The 25642-nt window shown below is 36.5% G+C and overlaps 1 protein-coding gene across 6 annotated transcripts in view; it reads right to left on the bottom strand.

Annotated features, from left to right (window-relative positions):
• The window catches only part of STXBP5L (syntaxin binding protein 5 like), a 335631-nt gene that overhangs the window by 191290 nt on the left and 118699 nt on the right, over positions 1–25642 (bottom strand). For all 6 annotated transcript variants that reach the window (XM_028505036.2, XM_036018147.1, XM_028505038.2 and 3 more), the window contains exons 8-9: positions 22234–22317; positions 14648–14771 (exon numbers count right to left, since the gene is read on the bottom strand). In XM_028505036.2, the coding sequence (XP_028360837.1) occupies positions 14648–14771; positions 22234–22317 (208 nt within the window). The remainder of the gene's footprint in view (positions 1–14647; positions 14772–22233; positions 22318–25642) is intronic.

Raw genomic sequence — 25642 nt, 5'->3', positions numbered from 1 at the left:
GATCAAAGACAGTCTTTTCAACAAATGATGCTGGAACAACTAGACATCCATATGCAAAAAAAAAAGAATCTAGATATAGACCTTATATCCTTCATAAAAATGAACTCATAAATGGACCATAGAGCTAAATTTAAAATGTAAAACTTTAAAAGTCCTAGAAGATAACATAGGATAAAACCTATGACACGACAAAGGGGCAATCTATGAAAGACAACACCAAAGACACAGTCCATCACAGAATTAATGGAGAAGCTTGATTTCATTAAAAAGTTCTGACTGTGGAATACAATGTCAAGAGAATGACAAGAGAAGTCACAGATGGTGAGAAATATTTGCTAAAGACACATCTGACAAAGGATTTTAGCCAAAATGTTCAATATGCCAATAAAAACACAATGAAATATCACTGCATATCTACTAGGATGGCTATTATAAAAAAGGTAGATATTAATAAGGTTAATGAGGATGTGATGTTGGAAACGTTATGCATTGCTGGTGGAAATGTAAAAAAAACATGAGGACTCTTTTGAACACAATTTGGCAAGTTCCTTAAAATGTTAAGTATAGAATTATTATATGACCTATCAGTTCCATGCTACCCAGGAGAAAGGAAAATGTATGTCCATATAAAAACTTACATGAACATTCATAACAGAATTATTGAGAATACTCAATGTAAAAACAACAGAAATGTCCATCAAGTGATGAATGAATAAATAAAAGTGGAGATAGCCATACAATGCAGAGGAATAAAATAGATTTTCTGTAATAACATGGGTAAACCTTGAAAACATTATTCTAACTGAAAAAAATACAGTCATAAGAGACCACATATTAGCCCTGACTGGCGTAGCTCAGTGGATTGAGTGCAGGCTGTGAACCAAAGTGTTGCAGGTTCGATTCCCAATCAGGGTACATGCCTGGGTTGCAGGCCATGACCCCCAGCAACTGCACATTGATGTTTCTCTCTCTCTCTTTCTCCCTCCCTTCCCTCTCTAAAAATAAATAAATAAAATCTTAAAAAAAAGAGACCACATATAGTATGAGTCTATATATAAAATATCCAGAAGTAGGCAAATCTGCAACACTGAAGCTCAGTAGCTACCTAAGGCTGGAGGTGTGGGGATGGCATAATTGCTAATGGAGGGTTTCTTTGGGGGTGACAAAAGTGCTTTAAAACTAGATTGTTTTGAAAGTTGTGTAACTCTGAATATACAAAAAAATCCATTGAATTTTATTCTTTAAACTAGTGAATTGTGAATTATGTCTCAATAAATCTGTATTTTAAAAGAAGTTTAAGTTCTTCAAAGTGTAGCACAAAACCTCAGATGGAAAGCTGTCTTTACCATTTGCTTAGCCCTCGGGGTTTTCAGTTTAACAATGTCTTTTGAGATCTTTATGTCTACTTTATTTTTACACTTACTAGCTCAATGACATTTTTGAAAATTAAATATAAATATATATTTAGAACTTTACTTCAATAATAACTGTTTAGGGTGTCTAACATTCCAAACTAGCTGTAATTGACCATTATTCCTTGTCTAAATAATTTTCCTGTTTGTGTTTACTTGTACAACATCTAATTTTTATAAGTCTTGTAATTATTTTCCTTGTGGACACACTGAATTTTTAATTAATACATGGGGAGCTAACATCTTTATAATATTGGCTCCACATACCTATGCACACATAGAATATGTTTATAAAAAATTTTTTATCCTCACCAAGGACATTTTTTCATTACTTATTAGTGAGAAAGGAAGGAAGAGAGAGAAACATTGATATGAGAAACATCAATTGGTTGCCTCCTGTATACAGCTGGACCAGGGATCATACATGCCTAATTAGGGATCAAACCTGCAACTTAGGTATGTGCCCTAACTGGGAATCAAACCCTCAACCTTTTGGTTATGGCATGATGCTCCAACCTACTAAGCCATACCAGCCAGGACTAGCATATGTTTTTTATTTATTCAAGTTTTTTAATGTCTTTTAGTTGAAATAATATCTCATTATTATGTTAAGGGTTACTCCCAGGTATTTTTGTAGGTGCTGTTATTTAAAATGGTACAGTCATGCATTGCTTAACATGTATACATTCTAGGAAAAGCATCTTTAGGTGATTTTGTCATTGTGCAAACATCATAGAGTGCACTTACACAGACTTAAATGGTACAGCCTACTACACACCTAGACAATAAAGCCTATTGTTCCAAGGCTACAAACCTGTACAGCACATTTCTGTGTTAATATTATAAGTAATTATAACACAATGGTATTTGTGTATCTAAACATATTTAAACACAGAAAAAGAAACAGTTAAAATACAGTATAAAAGATAAAAAATGGAAAACCTGTTTGTACCTGTGTAGGACACTTAACATAAATGGAGCTTGCAGGACTGGAAGTTTCTCTGAGTGAGTCAGTGAATAACTGGCAAGTGAAAGTGAAGGCCTAGGCCATTACAGTACACTACCGTAGGCTTTATAAACTGAGTCTACACTAAATTTATAAAAAACATTTTATTTATCCCATAATAAATTAACCTCAGCTTATTATAATTTTTACCTTAAAACACTTTAATTTTTTAAAACTTTTTGACTATTTTGTTATAACTCTTAGCACAAAACACAAATATGTTGTTCAGCTATACAAAAATATTTTCTTTCTTTATACCTTATGCTATAAGCTTTTCTCTATTTTTACATTTCTGAATTGTTTTAACTTTTTGTCAAAAACTAAGATACAAACACACACATTAGCCCAGGCCTACACAGGGTCAGGATCATCAGTATCATCTTCCATCTCCACATTTTGCTCCACTGGAAGGTCTTCAAGGGCAGCAACATACTAGGAGCTGTAGCTGTCATCTCCTATGATAATAATGCTTTCTTCTGGAACACCTCCTCAAGGACTTGCCCGAGGGTCTTCTTGAGGAGGGTTTCTCTTTTCAGAAATATGTCCCTGATGGTTTTTGCTTTGTTTGTTTCTTTTTTCATCATAGGTTTGCTGGTAAGCAGATAATGAACCATGAACATTCCTCTCTATTAATTTAAACCTTTTGGTGATGGGGTCCATGTTTTCAAACTCTTTAAGGAGCTTGTTGAGGTCTGAAAAACTTTGGCTAAAGCAATCACTATAAATTTTGGGGGGGTTCTTCAGCTTTTTCCCCCCACAGTTTCCATTTTCTCTTACCTCTTCTTCAGCTATGCATTCTACTTCTAAGAACTCCTCCTTAGTCATTTACTCAGGAACCACTTCTAGAAGCTCCTCATTGTCCTCCTCATCCACACCCATGTTAAAGTTGTTTGTCATCTCAACCACAGCCTTGTTGAGTTCTGTAACCTCCTTATCCTTGGCTAGTTCTTTGAAGTCATGGACAGACCTCTTGAGTGTCTTCTTCCAGAATCCATTCACACACTCCATGGTGATAACATCTCAAGTCAAGCATGGTTCTTGACGCTGTCATAGATGTAATCTTTTCAGCAATGCACCAGTGTCTTCTCAGTGTCTTCCTTAGCTGTAGCAATAGCCTACACAAATGCCCTCCTCAGGCTGTAGGCCTTAAAACCTGCTATAACACCTTTATCCATTGGTTGGATCCAAGGAATGGTATTTAGAGAGAGAAATACTACTTTGATATCAGGATAAAGATCACCAATAAAAGCAGGATGCCTGGGAACATTACCAGCAATGAACCAAGTCATAAAAGGTATGATATTCTCCCAATAAAACTTTTTCAGTTTTCTGACATAACAATTCAGGAAGGCACCCTGGAAAAAGAGCTGCGTCATCCATGACTTCTCATTGCTCCTGAAGTACACTGGCAGTGTGCACTTAATCATATGATTGAAGGTCCTGGGCTTTTTGCAGTGTCTGCCAGATCACAAAGAGTTTCAATATGTAGCTTGAAACATTGTTCCCAAGCAAAACTGTTACCCTGTCCTTAACAGTCTTAAAACCTGATGTTAACTTGGCCTCCTTATGGATAAGTCCTTTCTGGAATCTGTTTCAAAAATAGAGAGGCTTCTTCCATATTGAAAATTTGGTCTGTCAAGTAATTTCCCTCCAAAATCAACTTATCTAGAGTTTCCAAAAGTTCTTCAGTAGGCTTCACATCAGCACTTGCAAATTTCTCACTCACTTTCACATTATATATATGTAATAAATAATGATTCTTCAATAATTTAAACCACCCAGTAAATTCAATATCATAGGTCCAGACTTTTCTTTCAATGTTGGAAACAAGCTATTTACTTTGTAATCATCATGGTGCTGAGAGGGATATGCTTTGGTGTCTGGTCTTCAATCCAGGTCATTAGAAAATTCTCCATGTCTGTTATAGGCCTTTCTAGAATGTCTGTTGGTCACATTGTCTTTAAAGAAGCAGACCAATAACAGTGTCTGTCACTTTGTTATTATTTAAGATTATAGCTCTGATGGAATGGGACATGCCTGACTGGCAAGAAATAACTATCCCTGATTTTGTAACTTTGTAATCCCTAATCACTTTAAATTTCATTTCTAGGTCAATCACTTAACATAGCCCCTTGTGACAACATAAGTCATGGATTTTGTATGCTTAGAGGCCATGATAAACAAAATAACATGAGATTACTGGTGTGGGGGGAATTGGGGGTGGGTAATGCAGACAACTGTAATTGAACAACAAAATAATTTAAAAAAACACATGAGATTAAATCAAGCACAACAGAAAATGATGCAATTAAAAGAAACTGTAAACATGAGGTGTATGAGGCCACCGCTAGCATAACATGGCATACAGTTGTATAGTGAATTTTTTCATAAGTAGAAAGAGTACACTCTAAAATAAAAATTATTCAAATATATAAATTATTAACATATTCATTATTAAGTATTAAATTATATACACAATTGTATGTGCCACACTTTTATATGAGTGGCAATCAGGTATGCCTGCTTACAGCAGCATCATCCCATGTGAGTGATGCACTGAGCTACAAAGTTACAATGGCCATGTCACTAAGTGGTAGGAATTTTTCAGCACCATTATAATTTGATGGGACCACCATTGTATATATAGTCCATAGTTGACCAAAACATCTTTAAGTGCCTGATTCTACCTTGTTTTGTATACAGGATTGTTGGGGACCACACTGCCTGGTCTCAGGAAGCTGTAACCCCCCCATGACTTAGGCTGAGTGAGAGACCTCTGGACCAGGAGCCACTAAGGAAACAAAACTTATTTCCCTGGCATGAATGCTGCCTGTTCTGTGCCTGACCTCCTAAGCTTGATCAGTTAGCCAATGATGGGTAAGATTTCCCATGGAGGGAATTGCCTAAGACAGGCATGATCACTAGGAGGCTTCTTGGAAGAGACTCAGGGCTATGGAAATAAAGGGGTGATGGACATCAACCCCTGCCCCCTTGGCTTTGTCAAAGCCTGAGTCCTTGTCCTTGGAAGTGAGAAATCCAAGTCTCCTGGCTGCCTTTGTCTCCTCTGTTGACTCAGGCCTGTGGAAATAGCAGGGGCGGTGCAGCCCAGACCAGAGACAGTGGACCCCCGGGGTAATCAGGCCTGGGACATAGAGCATGCAAGATCCTGTGAGATCTGTTTGCTGGAGGATGTTATTAGATTACAGTTTGAAGGCACAGACAGGAAACCAAAACTAGCCCTTTGAGCCATGTAGTTTTTTCATATGTTAAAACTCCAAGCTCTGCCCAAAATCACAGCGGGGGTTCTGTCTGCACCTTTGAAAGTCAACTACTTCTTTTGATCTTTTCTGCCAGACTATGAATCCATAAACTAAGTCTGTATTCTTAATAAAAATCTGCTTGGGAATGGAGACCGGAAGCTCTAGAGAGAGTGGCCGTTCTGTCCCTATTTCCCCACAGGACCTGGTTGTCTCTGTGTATGTTTTTCTCGTGTTTTCGAAGAGCATTCACAGCAGAGATGGATACTGCTGGCCAGTATCCACCACACAGGATTCTCATGTCATACTTAATAGTATTCCCAATAAGTTTTTGCTTTTTAAGTGTGCAATTACATTATCAAAAAATAATAATTATTTTAAACTCTTCCTAAATTTTTTAATATTATATTTCTTTTCCAAGTCTAATTACATTGGATAGCATTTTCAGGAAAAATTTATACAACAGTGGACACTTCTGTCCTGTTTTTGATGAACAACTGCACTATTAAGTATTTGATGGGATTTGGCTTAAGATTACATATGTAAATGTGTGTGCCTGTGTGTATCTTTAGCTGAGGGCATTGTGATTAAATAATACATATTTGATATTATTACAATTTACTAAGAAAGAAAATTAATGTCTGAATTAATTTTGATTTGTAAAAAAATAATCTAGATAGAGTTTCCCTTCTTAGGAAGGCACATGGCTAAGGAGGAAAGGGACAACAAAACTATATTCTGTAGTGAGTACAACATAATGTCCATAATATGTGTGATACAGTCCAAATTATCAGACATATGAAGAAACAGGAAAATGTAAGCCATTCTTATGAATAGAGACCAGCTTCAAGGGGAAGCAGATGTTGGTATTAACAGACTAAACTCAATGTTAAAAGGAAAGGAAAAGAAAATGCACATAATGAATGAAAACAGGAAATATAAGCAGAGAAACACAAGATATAAAAAAGTACTAAGATTCTGGAAGATGGCAGCAAGGCAGATGGGAGCTGAACCCCCTTGCTCATGCACCCAACTGGGACATCTAGCTGATCTTCTGAAGAACAGAGAGAAAAACCAGTGAAATCCCAGATTATATGAAGTTTGGAAGCCAAAGACTGTAGAGGACATTTAAAAATGGATGGTAAGGAGATTGTAGGTCAATGGGAAGGTCGCTGGGCCTTGTGCCTGGGACTGGGCTGCTGGGGTCCCTGGGCCCTGCACCAGGCACCACAGCTGCCACAGGAGCTTTGGAGGAGAGCAACGTCAGCAACTGTAACCTCCCAGGCCCATCCCCTCCCAGAGCAGGGAAGCCAGATCCATACCAGCAGAGACCTGGATACTTGAAGTCACTGGGGGTATAAAGACACAGTGGGAGTTGCACAGCAGGTGGCTTCTCCAGCTGGGACTGTGGACCCTGGCTGGGACAGTACCAGAGAAATTGGGGAGCCAGGTGACATTTGGAGATGGGAGAAGAGTTGGGCCATGACTAATTGTGACCCAGAGAGTCTCGGGACTGGTCAGAGAGTTGGGCTGTGTGAAAAGTTGGGCTTTTATTAGGAACAAGGGGAATTTCTGAAAAAAAAAAAAAGGCCCTCAGCCACTGTGCAGTGGCCCAGCTAGTGAAGAGGGAGGAGGAGGAGCATGATTTGCTCCAAATCAGGAACCCTCAGGGACTGATCAAATCAGGGCAGCAGGGGCTCAGGGAGGTAGCAGTCCCCAGACAGACTTACTTTAATAGGGGAACTAAACTGCCCTAAAGGGATTTTGCACATAAACAGTGCCCCAGACCAGCAAAAAGGGAGGAGGCTGGGGTATGAGTTGCTCCCACTCCTGCACCTCATGGACTCATCAAAGGGTGGCACAATGAGGTGGATTAAAGGCTCCAGCCTGGTGTATATGGACAGTGGGGACCACACAGTGCTCTGAGGGCTTGGACTAGAGGCTGTGAAGCTGTGACTATTGTAGCCCAGACTGAGACCCCATCCTCAAAAAAACACAGGAAAAAAAAAAAGAACAAAACAGAGCCCAGCCCCCATCTGCCTGCTGCATCCAGGAAGACCAACAAAACTGGCTTGGTGGTTTTAAAGTCAACAGGAGGCTTTCTCTTTTTTTACTCCCAAAGTGAGACAGTAAGACCTGGAGCTGTAAAAGTGATAGGGGACTCAAGACTTGGAAAATTTTAGCCTAAGGTAAAAAGTTATAAGTCTAGCAAGTAATGCATATGTTAAAGCTTTTGTTTCAGAAACTACAGATACGGCCTGTCCTGGCTCCTGGGAAAACAGCTGACCTCTTGGGGCACTGCTAAAATTACTGCCTGGAGACAACTGTAGGCATGCAGGCCTTTGTGTTCCAGAGAGAGACAGATGACCACCCTTCCCTGGGACTGGGTAACTGCCCAGGACAGGAATGTTGCAGCTCCTGAATCTCAAAGCTCTCACTGCACCTTGTTTATCCCCACCTCCCCCATCCCCATTATAAAAAGTCTGGCCTGGAAAGAGAAGACAAGATGGTTTGTTAGGGTATGAACCAACCATCTTCTCAGATTGCTGGCCATCTGAATAAAGCACCCATAAAGATTCAATCACTGTCATTGCTTATTGGGTTTGGTAGTGACAAGCAGCCCAAATGCCAGTGTCTTTTCCAGTTTCAAGAGGACCGAACACTGATCCAAAGAGAGATCAGAAGGTTAAAGTCAACAAACTGAGATGAATTTCAATTTGCTATCCTACAGAACTTGCATTTTAATTTTTATTTTTCTTACATTTTAATTTATTTTTTAAATTTCTCTTCTTTCCATGTACTTTTCTTTGTTGTGTTTGTTTGACTTCATTGTTTGACTGTTTTTCTTCATTCTCTCTTTCATATTGCATTTTAATTTTTACTCTTTTACTTCACTTATATTCCAATAATACACTACTCTTGGTCTTTTACTTTTTATTCTTATTATTCGGATCATATATTTCTTGTCATATTATTTTTGTCCCCAAACCCACATAACACCCTTCCCTAGTCTTGGTCCATTTCACTTTCTTCCTGAGCATATTACTGTTGTGGTTAACTTTATTCTCTCATACATTATGCCAAGTTTCTATCCCTTACTCTCATTATATCTCATCATCTAACCTAGCATAAGCACTGTGCTTTCTGGAGTCAGCTCACATTCTTTTCCCCTCTAATAAGAGTCTTATCTCTTTTTCACCTTTTATAAAAAGTGGCTGGTTGGGTGAAATAACATGGTTAATACTGTATGTCTCCAAAACATCAACTATCTGCTTTCTATTTGTTGGTACTTTAAATCCCATACAATACTCCCCTGCTGTCTTAATACACTTTACCTTTGCCCTGCCCCAGATCACATATAAGATAAGATGGGAATTGTGAATACCAGTAAATCCCCTGGAGGAGAGAACCAACCAACAAAGGAACTACCAACATGTAAAAACCAAGTACAACAAGAGAGCCCTAACAAACACAAGAAAGGGATACCCTAGTGCATCCAGACAAGGAGATCAAAGAGATTGCACCACTGAATCCCACAGAACTTCTAACACAGAAGTTCACCTTACAAGACAGCTAGCAAAGCAGAGCACCAGGAATCACAGAAACAAACAAAAAGAGTAACCTAAAATGGGGAAACAAAGAGAGAACCTGCAATTGAAAGGAATGGAAGACTCCCCACTACAAGAGCTAAATGAACTGGGGGCAAGTAAACTATCAGATGTAGAATTCAAAAGAATGGTTATAGGGATGCTCAAGAAACTCATAGACAACTACAAAGAACTGAATGGGCACTATAACACCATGAAAAATGAATGAGAAACTGTAAATAAGAACCAGGAAGAAATGAAGAATATAATTTCTGAAATAAAAACTACAATAGAAGGTATTATGAACAGGATAGGTAAAGCAGAAGACCAAATTAGTGAGCTGGAAGACAAGGTACAAAGAAATACCCAGGTAGAGCAGCTGCATGAAAAAAGACTAAAAAAATGTGAAGACAGCTTAAGAGAACTTCAAGACAACAAGAAATGTAATGACATTCAAATCACAGGAATACCAGAAGGAGAAGAAAAGGAGCAAGGGATAGAACCCCTATTTGAAAAAAAATAATGACAGCAAACTTTCCGAACCAGGAGAGAGGAAAAACCATGCAAATTCAGGAAGCACAGAGGATCCCAATCAAGACAAACCCAAAGAGGCCTACTCTAAGACATATCATAATTAAAATGTCCAATTTTAGGACAAAGAGAGAACCTTAAAAACAGCAAAAGCAAAACAATAAATAACATATAAGGAAGCTCCCATAAGGCTAGCAGCTGACTTAACAACAGAAACACTACAACCCGGAAGGGATTGGCAAGGTATTTTCCAAGTAATAAAAAGCAAAGGCTTACAACCAAGACTACTCTACCCAGCGAGACTCTCATTAAAATGGAAGATCAAATAAGGAGTTTTGCTGACAAGAGAAGGCAGAAAGAATATACCTTCACCAAACCAGCATTGCAAGATACACTAAAGGGACTGCTGTAAGAGGAAGAACAAGAGTGAGGGAGAGAGAAACACAGGTACAAAGAAGGAAAAAAGAATAAGTAAAATACAATAACCTAACAATAATAACCTTAAATGATAATGGATTAAATGCTCCAATCAACAGTCATAGGATAACTGAATGGATAAGAAAACATGACCTGCACACATGCTGCCTACAAGAAACCTACTCAGAAAAAAAGACTTACACAGACTGAAAGTGAAGTGTTGGAAAAAATATTCCAAGCCAATGGACAGGAAATAAAAGCTGGAGTAGCAATACTTACATCAGACAAAATAGACTTCAAAACAAGGGCCATAAAAAGAGACACTGAAGGACACTTCACAATACTCAAGGGAAGAATCTATCAAGAGGACATAAACATTGTAAACATTATTGCACCCAACACAGGAGCACCTATTGGAGCATCCTAATCCCCATAAGGAAAATCTTGGAGGAATTCAAAAAAGATATAGATAGCAACACACATACACAGGGGATTTTAACACCCCACTGTCAAAAATGGATAGATCTTCCAAACAAAATATCAACAAAGATATTGCAGTGTTGAACAATGCCCTAGATCCAATGTACTTAATTGGTATATAGAACCTTTCATCCAAAGAAGCAAAATACACATTCTTTTAAAATGCACATGGACCAGTTTCAAAGATAGACTACATGACGGAACACAAAACAAGCCTCAAAAAAGTAAAGAAAACTGAAATCTTATGAAGCATTTTCTCAGACCACCAGGACCTGAAATGAGAAACCAACCTCAAGGAAAAACTCAGAAACATTCAAATTCATGGAGATTTTCAAGCATACTACTAAACAATGAATGGGTTAATAATGAGATCAAAGAAGAAGTCAAAAAGCTTCTGAAAACAAATGAAAATGAACACACAACAGTCCAAAACTTATGGGACACAGCAAAGGCAGTCTTGAGACAGAATTTCATAGCGATACAGGCCTACCTAACAAAGATAGAAACATTTCAAATAAACAATCTAATTCTAAATGTGTAAGAACTGGAATAACAACAACAAACAAAACCTAGAGTGAGTAGAAGGAAGGAAATAACCAAGATCAGAGCAGAATTAAATAGCATAGAGATAAAAGAACAATCCAAAGGATCAATAAATCCAGGAGCTGGTTCAGTGAAAAGATAAACAAAATTGACAAGATGTTAAGCAGACTCATTAAGAAAAAAAGAGTGGACCCAAATAAATAAAATAAAAGATGCAAGAGGAGAAATTACAACAGATACTACAGAAATACAAAGGACTGTAAGAAATTACTATGTACAGCAAGAAGTTTGAAAACCTGAGTGAAATGGAAAAATTTCTAGAAAAATACAATCTCCCAAAACTGAATGAAGCAGCAGCAGAAACCTGAAAAGACCAACAATAGCTAGTGAAATTGAAGCAGTAATCAAAAACCTACTGGCAGACAAAAGCCCTGAACCAGATGGTTTCACAGGATAATTTTACAAAACATTTAAGAAAGACTTAACTCTTATCCTTCTCTAGAACCCTACTTGAATAAACTTGCAATAAGCCTACATACATTATAGTCAAATTGTTGAATATAAAAGATACAGAAAAAATAAATAGCCAGAGAAAAAAACTGATACATTATACAGAGAGGAACCAAAGGAAAACACTACACATTTCTTTGGAAACCATGAAAGACAGGAGAAAGTGGAACAACAGTTTTAACACCTTGAAAACAACATAGCAAATCAACCCAGAAATCAATATTCAGTATAAAATGTCCTTCAAGAATGGAACCACAAAAGGGAATTTTTAGACGAAGAAGAGATATATAAATTAATTTTCACTATAAGAAATGCTAAATCATTTTATATCTTCAGGAATAAATAAAAAGCACTGAAAATAATAAGAGAAAAATACAAAAATTTTCTCTTAATTAAAAATACTTAAGGCTACTGAAAGCAAAAATTATAACAATGTCTTTAGGTATACTACATTAAACTATTGCATAAAGGATAGTGGGTGAAGGTAAACAAATCTATATTGTTGTGAGATTTCTACATTTTATGTAGAGTATAACAACTCTAACAGACTGTGAAAAATTAAGGAAGTACATTGTAATCCCTAGGGAAACTGAGTAAAAAATATGAGAGGATAAAGTGCTTATATGTCAATTGAAACAGAATTCTAATAAAAACATTAAAATAATCTAAAGGAAAGCAAAGGGGGAGAAAACAGTAATGAAAATGATAGGACCAATTGAAAATAAAAATAAGTTGGTATATCTAATCTGAACAACCACTAAATTTAATATTAATGAACTAAACACTCCACTAAATGATATAAGATTGGTTAAAAAAGCAAGACCCAACTATATGCTCCCTACAGTACATAAAATGAATGCCTAACAATAAAGCCTCAAAATATATAAAACAAACAAGGGCAGAATTAAAGTAAAAAGTAGATAATTCCATGATCTTCTTAGGAAATTTTAGTACCACTCTCTCAGGTATTGGTAGCACTAGTCAAATATAAGTAAAATAATAGATGATCTGATTAATGCTATCAACCACCTTGATCTATTTATTTCAGTTTTAAAGTTTATAAAGCAGAAATGAACATAATTACAAGGAAAACTTCATAATGCTAGAGATATTAACTCACCTCTCTCAGAATTGAAAAATCAAACAATAAAAACTTAAGTAAAGATTTAGTCAGTACAAAGTAAAAATCACAATTTTGAGTTTGACCTCTGAGTAACAGAAAATGCACATTCTTCTCAAGTACACTTGGAACTTCATAGTAGTTAATTGTGTATGTCTAATTATAAAGCATATCTCAGTAAATTTTGTAGGACTAGTACATGCCATGCTCTCTGACTACACTTTTAAAATATATATTGAAACATTTTTAGAAGTTAGAAATCACATATCTAATACATAGGTAAAAAAGGAGAATTATAATAGGGATAAGAAAATGCCTCAGATTGAATACTAACAAAATTACACACTATTAATGAAATCACATACAAAAATTTATAGGATGCAGCTAAAGTGGTACTTAGAGAAAATTTTTTCATTTTAGAAAATAAAAATAGCTGAAACAAAACAAAATTATTCCAAAGAATATAGGTAGATATAACAATGAATGCCTCTATTATCAAAATCATGGACACTGGCTTAACTGTGTCATGGCAAAGCAGCAGGAATTTAATTTAATTGATATGTTATGAGAGACACAGATGCTGATGTTTTCAACAACCTGTGAACAGTACTTCATCTCACAGAATTGTAGAAGATCACCCAAACTGATAAAATGGCAAGACATATGAAAGTATCAATTATCCAACAAGCCAAAAAAAAACTTATATAGAAGCTGACTGTTGAGAAGAACAGAATAAAAAAAATTATTAATAAATCATATTACACATTTGCAAATAAAAATTATAAGGATTGAGGGGAAGGGGCTTGGAGGGGTGGGAAACCCACCATAGAAACAAATTAAACCTGAGTAGATGTATAGCAAACACCTATCCAAGGTTTCTATAACAGCAATCTTTAAATAAAGCATCTCAAGTAAGTGTCTAAATGTAAAATAATCTCTAAGTAAAGAAACTTATGTTAATTGTATTAATCATTTGCAAATGGAACATGCAACTGTGGTATACAAAATGGCAGACCAATACAAGATTAAATAATTCCATCTTGTGACTTATAACATACCCATTATAAAAAATACTATTTTCTAAATGTTACATTATAATAAACACTCAGAAACTATAAAAATAGAATGTAGGTTTTGACTTCTCTATTTGAAGAAATAACAGTTTGAGATAAACATGGAATTCAGATCATCACCAATATTCTTGGAAATAATGTGGACATTTGAATAAAAAATATTTACACATTTGAACTTTTTATTCTGCCCAATTAGGTAGGCAGGTCCAACATGAATGCTAAATACATCTATACAATGAGGAAGATAAGATAAATACAACCTATAATAGTACCGTAGTCCTCATAATTTAGTGGAACCAAATGGCAGAAATTGAAATACATGGGAGAACTAGAAAAGAACAGACTATAAAGCAGTATAAGAATTAGATATGAAAGTCAGATCTAGGTAAGGCCATTCTCTCACTAGTGCCTTAATACTTAAAACTGGCCAAATAGCCTTTGTTATCTCCTCTGTTTTAGATACACCAACTATCCATTATCTAACTTTTGGTTGGGAAGGTCTATATAAATATCACTTAGAAAGTAGGAAAGTGGATAGACAGAAAGTTTGGGGCATTGAGGCAGATCTGAAGGAGGTATAAAAGAGGTATTTAGAATCAGAAACTATGTACTATCTCCTCTTTCTACCAAACACGTTGAAACCACCTTGTATACTTTAAACCAAGGCACTGTAACTCTACAGCTTATTTCTTTTGAAAGAATACATCTTACCATGTGGAACTGTGGTCTGGAAAGGACGACTTGGGTTTTTCAGATTCCATAAAGTCAAGCTTCCATCTGAATGGCTGCACATGAACTGTTTGCCCTCATGATGCCAATCAATTGAATGAATAGCCTAATGAAATAAGTAAAAACAAGTAGGGGGAGTTAATAGTTTGAGATAACTATATTCCAAAATAAAATATTCTGGCATAAACATATGTAATTTTTCTGACCCATATCACACTATCTTTGGTTCATCCTTCTATGGGCTTATAAAAGGCTACAAAAACTCAATTCCTGAAATAAAGAAAAGTTAAGTAAAATGTCAACATCATTAGATCCCAGAACTTTTTGTTGTAAATTCACTATCCTCCCTGTATCATATAACCCTTCTTTGAAACATTATTTACATAGAAGTAAAAGCAAGGTTATCAGAAGATAATTTCTGACAAGGTAATGGCCTAGCTCTACTTTAAGTAGCTAATAAAAACTAATTTACATAAGAGCCATCATCAGAGGGCTTTCGATATGCCAGACCAATGGTAAGCAATTTACATACATTATTTCATTAATTCTATAAAACAGTTACTATTTTTTCCAATTTACACATGGCAAAATTGGCATAGAGAGATTGAGATACTTTATCAGGTCATACAACTTAAAGCCAAGTTCTACCTAACCAAAATCTGTATTCTCCATCACTGTATTATAAACAATTTAAATTGATGTGAAACAATGAGTTTTGGTGTTTTGTTTTGTTTTTGTACAGGTTCACTCTGTAGTTGTGAATTAGATAAAATTAAAAAGTATTGTTCCAGTTTCTTAAATTTATTCCTAGTGGTAGCATAGTGTCTTGTATCAAGTAAGTGCTCTGGTACAAGGGTCCCCGACTTCCCAACCCCCTGTTGGCCTCACAGCAGGAGGTGAGTCTCAGACAAGGGAGGAAAGCTTTGCTTTCATTACTGCCTGAGCTCTTGCCTCCAGTCTCTCCCCCATGGCCCTGTCTGTGGAAAAATGGTCTTCTACAAAACTGGTGCCTGGTGCCAAAAAGGTTGGGGACCACTGCTCTAGTAGACATAAAAGCTGAATAGATATATACAACATGATCCTTTCCTTAAAGAAATTCAGAAAACAGTGAGATAGGAAAGACTGATATAAATTAACTTCCAAACAATAAGTATTGGTTAAAGTTAAAGATAATTGACAGCTAGGGTAATCATTAGACATACCATAAAGAAAACAGGATATAAGCTATATATAAAAAGATAAATAAGATTTGATTAAGTGAAAAAGTTAACATGAAACCTTGGATTTATGTTTTTCCCTCACCCTGGTCTTTATTACTAGGCAGAGAACACTTCTCTTTTGCCAAGGTTCAGAGGAGGCAGTTAGAGGGAAACAAAAACACAACTCCACTCTTTTCTTTTCTCTCTTTTTAAAATTATTATTCAAGTACAGTTGTCTCCATTTTACCCTCACCACTCACCCCCACCCCAGCCATCCCCACCTCCCAAACCTTTGGCTTTGTACATAGGTCCTTTATACATGTTCATTGATGACATACACTTCCCCTTTTTCTCCCTGTTATTCCCTCCCTTCTGGTTACTGTCAGTTTGTTCTTAATTTCAATGTCTCTGGTTGTATTTTGCTTGCTTGATTGCCTTGATTAGGTTCCACATATAGGTGAGATCATATGGTATTTGTCTTTTACCAACTGGCTTATTTCACTTAGCATAATGCTCTCCAGATCCATCCATGCTGTCATGAAGGGTAGGAGCTCCTTCTTTCTTTGTTTTTTGCCTTCTATCTGCTGCATAGTATTCCCTTGTGTAAATGTGCCATTTTTATTAGTATTTTATGGGTGTTCAATTACAGTTGTCTGCATTTACCCCACCACCACTCCCCCACCCATCCCAGCCATCCCCACCTCCCTCCCTTGCTTCCACACCTCCTTGGTTTTGTCCATGGGTCCATTATAGTTGTTCCTGAAAACCCTTTCCTTTCTTTTCTCCATTATCCCTTCCCATCTCCCCTCTGGTTACGGTCATATTGTTCTTAATTTCAATGTTTCTGGTTATATTTTGCTTGCTTATTTGTTTATTGATTAGGTTCTACTTATAGGTGAGATCATATGGTATTCACCCTCAGCGCCTGGCTTATTTCACTTAGCATAATGCTCTCCAGATCCATCCATGCTGTCACAAAGGGTAGGAGCTCCTTTCTTTCTGCTGCATAGTATTCCATTGTGAAAATGTACCATAGTACCATGGTTTTTTGATCCACTCATTTACTGATGGGCACTTAGGTTGCTTCCAGCACTTGGCTATTGTAAATAATGTTGCTGTGAACATTGGGGTGCACAGGTTCTTTTGAATTAGTGATTAAGGATTCTTAGGGTGTAATCCCAGCAGTGGAATTGCTGAGTCAAAAGGCAGTTCCATTTTTAGTTTTCTGAGGAAATTCCAGACTGTTTTCCACAGTGTCTGAACCAGTCTGCATTCCCACCACAGTGCACTAGGGTTCCCTTTTCTCTACACCCTCACCAGCCCTTATTGTTTGTTTATTTGTTTATGATGGTCATTCTGACTGGTGTGAAGTGGTATCTATTGTAGTTTTAATTTGCATCTCTCTGATGGATAGTGATGCTGAGCATCCTTTTATATGTCTCTGGGCCCTCTGTGTGTCCTCCTTGGAGAATTATCTGTTCAGGTCCTTTGCCCATTTTTTAATTGGGTTCTTTGTCTTCCTGGAATGGAGTTGTGTGAGTTCTTTATATATTTTGGAGATCAAACCCTTGTTTGAGGTGTCATTTGCAAATATGGTTTCCTATATAGTTGGTTCCCTTTTAATTTTGCTGATGTTTACTTTAGCTGTGCAGATTTTATGTTGATGAAGTCCCATTGGTTTATTCTTTCCTTTATGTCCCTTGCTCTAGGGCACATATTGATGAAAATATTGCTGTGTGGAATATCTGACATTTCCTCCATATGTTCTCCTCGAGGATTTTTATGGTGTCACAATTATATTTAAGTCTTTTATCTATCTTAAGCTTTTTGTGTGTATAGTGTAAGTTGGTGATCAAGTTTCATTTTTTTTTTTGCATGTAGCTGTCCAGCTCTCCCAAAACCATTTGTTGAAGAGGTTATTTTTACTCCATTTTACACTTCACTCTCCTTTGTCAAATATTAACTGACCACAGAGACTTGGGTTTATTCCTAGGCTCTCCATTCTGTTTCCTTGATCTATGTGTCTGTTCTTATGCCAGTACTAGACTGTTTTGATTACCGTGGTCCCATAATATAGTTTGACATCAGGTATTGTGATCCCTTCTACTTTGTTCTTCTTTCTCAAAATTGATGCAGCTATTTTGGGTCAGTTATGATTCCATGTAAATTTTTGAAATGTTTGTTCTATACCTGTGAAATATGGTATTGGTATTTTAATAGGGATTGCATTGAATCTATAAATTGTTTTGGGTAGTATGGACATTTTAATTATGTTAATTCTTCCAATCCATAAAAACAGTATATGCTTCTATTTATTGGTGTCTTCCTTAATTTATTTCTTCAGTGTTGTACAGTTTCTGAGTACAGGTCTTTTACCTCCTCGGTTAGGTTTATTTCCATGTACTTTATTTTCCTTGTTGCTGTATCAAATAGTATTTTTTCCTGATTTCTGTTTCTGATATTCCATTGTTAGTATACAAAAATGCCTTTGATTTCTGAATCTGCTTGTATCTGCTTGTTTTGCCAAATTCTCATATTAGGTTTAGTAGTTTTTTTTGGTGGTGTCTATAAGGTTTTCTATGTACATTATCATGTCATCTGCAAATAGTGACAGTTTTACTTCTTCCTATGCAATTTGGATGCCTTTTATTTCTTTTTCTTGTCTGATTGCTGTTGTTAGGACTTCCAGTACCATGTTGAATGGAAGTGGTGAAAACAGACACCCTTGTTTTGTTTCTGACCTTAGTGGGAAAACTTTTAGTTTTTGCCAGTTGAGTATCATGTTGGCTGCAAGTTTCTTGTGTATGGCCTTTGTTTTGTTGAGGTATGCTCCCTCTACTCACACTTTGCTGAGTGTTTTTATCATAAATGGGTGCTGTACCTTATCTGATGGTTTTTCCACATCTATTGATATGATCATGTGAGATTTTGGTCTTCCCTTTTGTTTATGTGATGTACTACACTTATTGATTTGTGAGTATTGTACCATCCTTGCATCCCTGGTATGAATCCCACTTGATCATGGTGTATGATCTCTTCAATGTATTGCTGGATGTGGTTTGCCAATATTTTGTTGAGGATTTTATTGTTTATGCTTATCAGTGATATTGGCCCGTAGTTTTCTTTCTTTGTTGTATCTTTATCTGGTTTGGGGATTAGTATGACACTGGCTTCATAAGAAGAGTTTAGGAGTCTTCCTTGTTCTTGGATTTTTTTGGAACAGTCTGAGAAGGATAGGGGGAAAATCCACTCTTATTTCTCTTCTCCTTTGCTTACTTCTTTTCACTTTTTCAGATGGCTCAAGGGAAATGTCAATTCTTTTCAATATACATGTTCACATATAACACTTATACATGGATGTATACATACACCCATGGATGGGTGTATAACACCATACATGGATGAATGTCAATTAACTTAAGGTTCTCTCAGATTACTTTTCTGCATATGGTAGGGGCAGAGAAACTGTCCCCAGTCCCAGCTCTTCTTCCTATCCAGTGAACTTCTACTCACTGGAGAGGAGAGATAACGAAGTAATAGCTTCTAAAAAGGAGTAATATACTTATTTTACAGAAGAGTATGCATATGCAACCAACTTGTTATTAGACAGGAGAATTTCAAATAGTGCATTATTCAAGACCTGTCATTTGAACTGACTTAATAAATAAATATTCAATTTCTACTTATTTGTGTATACCCTACTCTTTAAAACAACTTTACAGGTCTACTGACAAGCAAAATATAATACAGCTAATTCAAAAAGAATTTTAAAAGATAGAAAACAGAATATGGAAGTTAAATACTATGTAATATCAGCTCAGTGGCCATGATTGAATTTCTTGAACAAAAAGGAAAAACTTGAAGAGCTGGGTAACAATATGAAAAAGGAGAAAAAGCAGCTGCTCAACAAATTAAAAGGTTAGCTTCATGTCAAACTCTGAGGGATTTCTCTGTGAGAAATAATCTGGAAATATTAATGTAACAAAATTAAATTTTCACAGCTAATGGAGATGTAAAATTCACACAGTATTTCTGAAAATAAGCTTGGATTGACAAAAAATGCCCTTCAATTCATTAATGTCTCTTAATCAAGGTACTAGTTAGCTGGTCCAAGTAGTTTTAAAATGGCTAAAGAATTAATAAGATTTTGATATGATATGCAGAAGAGGAAAGGGGAATTCAGGATAAGAAATTAGTAGGGGCAAATATTTGGAGATGCTAATAAATGATATGCATAGGAGACAGTAATGTATCTGAAATGTGAAGAGCATTAGAAGGATGTGGTAAATTAAACCAAAGGGAAAAAATGGCACTTGGGCCTTGAAAATTATATCAAGAAATAGACTGTATTGTTGACAAATTGGGAGCCCTTTGAAAGTTTAGAGGTAAAGAATTACAGATCTTACTACATCTTAAAATGTTAGTCTTGTTAGTAAAATACATATTTAAAAAAGGTAAAATGCCACAGGAGATATATATATACACATACACATACATATACATATATATATATATATATATATATATATATATATCATATAATTCACTATTTAAAATGATTTTTACATATAATGTAGGTATAGGGAAGTATTCCATTGACGCTTATCCATGGTTAATCCTTATTTAAACATTTCTGTTTAAGGCCATGGGAAAACTATCTGATTCAGCATCTTTCTCTGGATTTCCTTTTTAGCTGCCCTACTCTAGTTTCAAATGACTAAATTCCCAGGTGGTATTTGGACTCTCATCTAGCTGCTATGCTAGTCTTGAGAGAGAGAGCAGTCTTCAACCACATCTTTATATTTTGTATATTTAACAAAAGGAATTATCTTTTCTTATGATTTAAGCTTCCTCTAAGTTGATCATAAAGAGCAAATTTGTATATCACTTGCCAGAGTATTTTTCACCAATCATAAGCATATTACCCATCCACCTTCAGCTACCTTTAAGCATTAAAACTTAAAAATTAAACTGTTCAGTGGAGATGGGAGGGAGTAACAAAGAAAGTATTGTAAAATTGCATTTTGTTTAAGAATTTTTTAAAGATTCTATCCATTTCTTTTTAGAGAGGGAAGGGAGGGAGAAAGAGAAAGAGAGAGAAACATCAATGTGTGGTTGCTGGGGGCTGTGGCCTGCAACCCAGGCACGTGCCCTGACTGGGAATTGAACCTGCGATGCTTTGGTATGCAGCCTGTGCTCAATCCACTGAGCTATGCCAGCCAGGAAAATTGCATTTTTAATGTTTATTTTTCTATTTCTATTAGTGTTACCTTACATTCTTCCATACTTTTCCAATATAAGCATGGATGATATCAGCTAGTGATTTTTGATTTGTTTATTCTTCATATCTTTCCCCACTATACTATTTTTATCTATTTATTTGTTTATTACTAACCCAAAGACATGCTTATTGGTTTTAGAGAGAGGAAAAGGGCGGGAGAGAGAGAGAGGGAGAGAAATATCAATGTGAGAGAGACACATCAATCAGTTGCCTCTCTAATACATGTCAACTGGGGACAAACCTGCAACCCAGGCATATGCCCTGACCAGGAATTGTACCTGCAACCTTTTGGTCTATGGGATTGGTCTAAGGGATGATGCTCCAATCAACTAAGCCACACCAGCCAGAGTTCCATTCTACCATTTTAAAAATTTAATTGATTACCTTTATTTTCACAGCTATAGGAGGCAGTTCCCCTTTCTCACCTTTTGTCTCCAGCCTCACTGTTTACAGCTTAGCCTTTCCTGGTGGGGGCCATATCAATCTCTGAACACCTGAAGTATCAACTCAGAGACTACTCTTTGGTAAATAGGAGTTCATTGCTTTCTCTGAACGAAACCCTTACCAGTCTCAACTATGTAAAATAAACTTCAAGATCTTACTTACTCTTATTATTACGTATTACTATTTTCAAAATTTCTCTTTATTCTAGGGCAGCAAGTATTAGAATATAAGGCTGTTCAACTTGACCAGTTAAACTTTATGTCATTAAAAAAAATAATTTTCTTAGGAAAGTGTGAATAGTGTCTTTAGAGACCCTAAGGACAATGAGTCAAGGCAAAAGCACAGAGCCTAAAGAAAAGAAGTTCAGATGAAGGTGGCTATACAATATAGGTAACAGGCACCACAGTATGTAAGATGTCATAAAGGGCCCCAAAATGGGCAGTCAAGGCAGAATTCCCACTTAGGAAAAGAACCCAGAGTTGGAACTGGTGCAAGGATTAACAGGCATTGTGAGTCACTGAATTAGAACCAGGCATGTTCAAATGATAAGAATATTGGTAACATACAAAGATTAAAAGTAAAAAAAAACAAAACAGATACAAAGTCACAACACTGTTTCAAATATTTCAGCAGAAGTCACTTACCTCATCATAATAAACTCTCAGTTCAGCTCTTTTAGATTTCAAGTCCCAGAATACCACAGTACCATTTTCATAACCTATTAGCAGCTGGAAAACATTAGAACAATCATTTTGTAATTTCAACATTAATTTTAAATTGTTCCAAATAAAGTTTAATGTTAATACAATAAAGTAAAATCATACTACATAATACAACTTTATTTAGAATATCAGTTTTTCCAGATCTTGAAAATAGGCTACCTACCTTTGTAAAAATTGGCAAATAAGCTACTTCAATATAAACATTTACCAATTAAATCTGCCTCATTCCAAAGAGAAATTGAGGAAATATGTAAAAATACATGACAACAGTAAAATAAGAAAACTGAAAGAAAAGAAAAAGGGATAGAAAATTGAAGATGAAATAAAAGATGAAATGAGGTAAGTTTAATGTATTATGTATAATGTCATTCAATCCTATGCACTTCAAACATGTGGCCACAAATCTGACAAGTTTCCTTATATCAAATCCTATTTATTCCTTGATTTATACCAGCATTTTAAACTTACATGTGTGAACATTTAGAAATTCACAAAGGTGTTCTACAGATTCAGATAATTTAAAATGCTTATTTGTTTATAAATCAATAAGACTATTAAAATATATGTAATATATGTTCTTCATATAATATGTTATAATATGTCCTTCATTTTATAATAAAAAAATCTGAGAGAGGATGATTAGAAGATCATATTCAAGACTCAAGACTCAAGACACAAGGGCTGTGAGCACCCTTGGAGGCTGTGGACACCGGAGGGGTTGGGTCACATAGCCGGCCCTGATTCCCATGGTCACTGGTCTGGCTGGAGAGTTGGGCTGTGGGAAAAGCCAGGCCATTGTATGGAGCGGCAGGCTTGAATAGGAGGAATTTCTCAAGAGGAAGGAGTGAAAAGACAGACACTGTTTGGGGAATTCTCCTAAAGTGATCAATTGCTCCAGCCTCCCTGCCACCCAGCCTGGCAGTGATCCTGAGGTTGCATGGAAGGTGTGCTTCTGTGGAGGACCCTGTGCACCCCCATAGCACCAGGAAGGATGAGACAGTCTGGCCAAGGGCGCATGGGTGCGCTGGAGCGTGGGAGAACATCCCTGCACTCCAGTCCACAGCAGTAACCCTGGGGAAAGGCCTGATTCCCACACCCAGGGCACAGGGCTGAGGAGCCGCAATAGTTTCCCAGACAGTGCGTGCCGCCGACCCGCCAAGGAAGAAAAGCCATACCAATCACCCCTCGGCCTGCCACAGCCAGCAAGACCAGAAAATCCAAAGTGGTTTGGCCACTTTGAAACCAAAAGACTTTTTAATTTTATTCTATTTTTTAACAATTCTTAAATTTTTAATTTTTATTATTTTTATTCTTTTTTAATTTTTTTCCTCTCTTTCCTGCATATGTATTTTATTCCTTCCTCCTTTCTTTCCTCCAATTTTATCTCTTCTTCCTTCCTTCATCTGCCTCTTTTATTTTTATTTTTTAAATACCTACAAGTGAGACAAAATCCTGGATCTGTGAAAAGACCAGAGTTGAACCCAAAGAAAGGGTATCACAACAGCTGGGACTGTGAGACCAATTTTACTCTGCTATTACAGAGAACCTGCAAGTTATTGCATATTTGTATTATTATTTTTTCCAGTATTCTTACATCTTTTTTAATAGTATTTTTGTATCTCTCTTCTTTTTGTATAGTCTGCTTTGCTAGGCTGGATATATTGTATGACCTGACAGCTTTGCCCTAATGATCTCTTTCATAGTGTATTGCTAATGTACTGTCCTTTAACTCACATGTATACCATTAGCACACTACTTGAGGTTCTGTACTCCCTATTCTTGTTACATAGATCTCATAGATTATGTCATATGATTATTGCTCTAATATTATTATAAATAATTGCTGTTCCATGCAATTGTAATACTTCACAGCACCCCTCCCAGATCTTAGCCCATTTCAAAGTTTCCTGAACTCTATTACTGTAGTGGTTAACTCTATTCTCTCACACACTACACCTATTTACTATCCTTTACTCTCACCTGACCTCAGAATCTGACCTCCCATAACCTCCCTGCTTTATAGATCCAACTCACAATCCTTCCTTCCCCAACAAGAGTCTTATCTTCTTTCCATCCTTTCTAAAAATCAGCTAGCTGGGTGAAAAATCATCGTTAACACTATACATAGTCAAAGGATCTTCTATCTTTTCTCTACTGGCTGCTCCTGTAAATATCATAGAATACTCTCTTGCTGTCTTAAACCATTTTGCCTTCCCGCTCCAACTGATGACAAAAAATAGGTAGAGGTGGTGAACACCAGGATACCCACTGGAAGAGGAAACCCAACAACAAAGGGACCAATAACAGATTACAACAGAAGAAGGTGAAGGAGGGAGTGGTAGCCACACAAACCTCAAATCCAGGACCTATCTGGAAATACAACTAAACAGTAGAGACAGTACCCAATACAAACAACTGAACAAGAGCAAGAGAGAACTCTTTAAACCTTATACACATGGAAGAACCAGCTTCAACACAACCTGCCCTCACCAGCACAACAAAATACAAGAGGTGGTGGACAGAGTGACCCTCATTTAACCAGCTGGTGGGAAGGAACCGCCAAAGAAAGACCCAACAACAATCAAAACCCAAGACAAACACAGAGCCAACCTAAATGACGGTCCAAGACCAGTGAGCCCTGGAGATGAAGGAAAATGCACCACTGAAACTCACTGCTATTCTACCACAGAAGTTCACACCACAAACCCAGGGAGACAGAACAGATCAATTTAAGAAGCAGAGGCTAACAAGAAGAGTCTCGCAAACAATGGGAGACAAATAAACAATCCCCAAATGAAAGGAAAGGAGGAAGCCTCAGAAAGAATGCTAAATGAAATAGAGGCAATTCAACTATCAGATATAGAGTTCAAAGCAATGATTGTCAGGAAGCTCAATGAGCTCACAATGAGCTACCAGAAACTACAGGGAAGCTACAATGAACTCACTGCAAACTACATCAACATGAAAAAGGAAATAGAAACTGTCAACAAGGGCCAAGAGGAAATGACGAGTACAATTTCTGAACTGAAGAACACAGTAGAAGGAATGAAAAGCAGGATTGATGAAGCAGAAGATCAGATCACCGTGCTAGAGGACAAAGTAGAAGAAATCACACAGAAGGAGCAACAAAAGGAAAAGAGGCTCAAAAAGAATAAAGAGGGATTAAGAGAAATGCAAGACAATATGAAATGTAACAATATCCGTATAATAGGGATACCAGAAGGAGAAGAAGAAGAGCAAGGGATAGAAAACCTATTTTAAAAAGTAATGATGGAAAACTTCCCTAATTTGATGAGAGAAAAAGTCACACAAATCCAGGAATCACAGGGAG

The sequence above is a fragment of the Phyllostomus discolor genome, chromosome 2 (genome assembly GCF_004126475.2).
Source record: "Phyllostomus discolor isolate MPI-MPIP mPhyDis1 chromosome 2, mPhyDis1.pri.v3, whole genome shotgun sequence".
Taxonomy (NCBI): domain Eukaryota; kingdom Metazoa; phylum Chordata; class Mammalia; order Chiroptera; family Phyllostomidae; genus Phyllostomus; species Phyllostomus discolor.
Note: the sequence above shows the minus strand (reverse complement) of the source record. Positions and strands in the feature narration are given on the sequence as shown.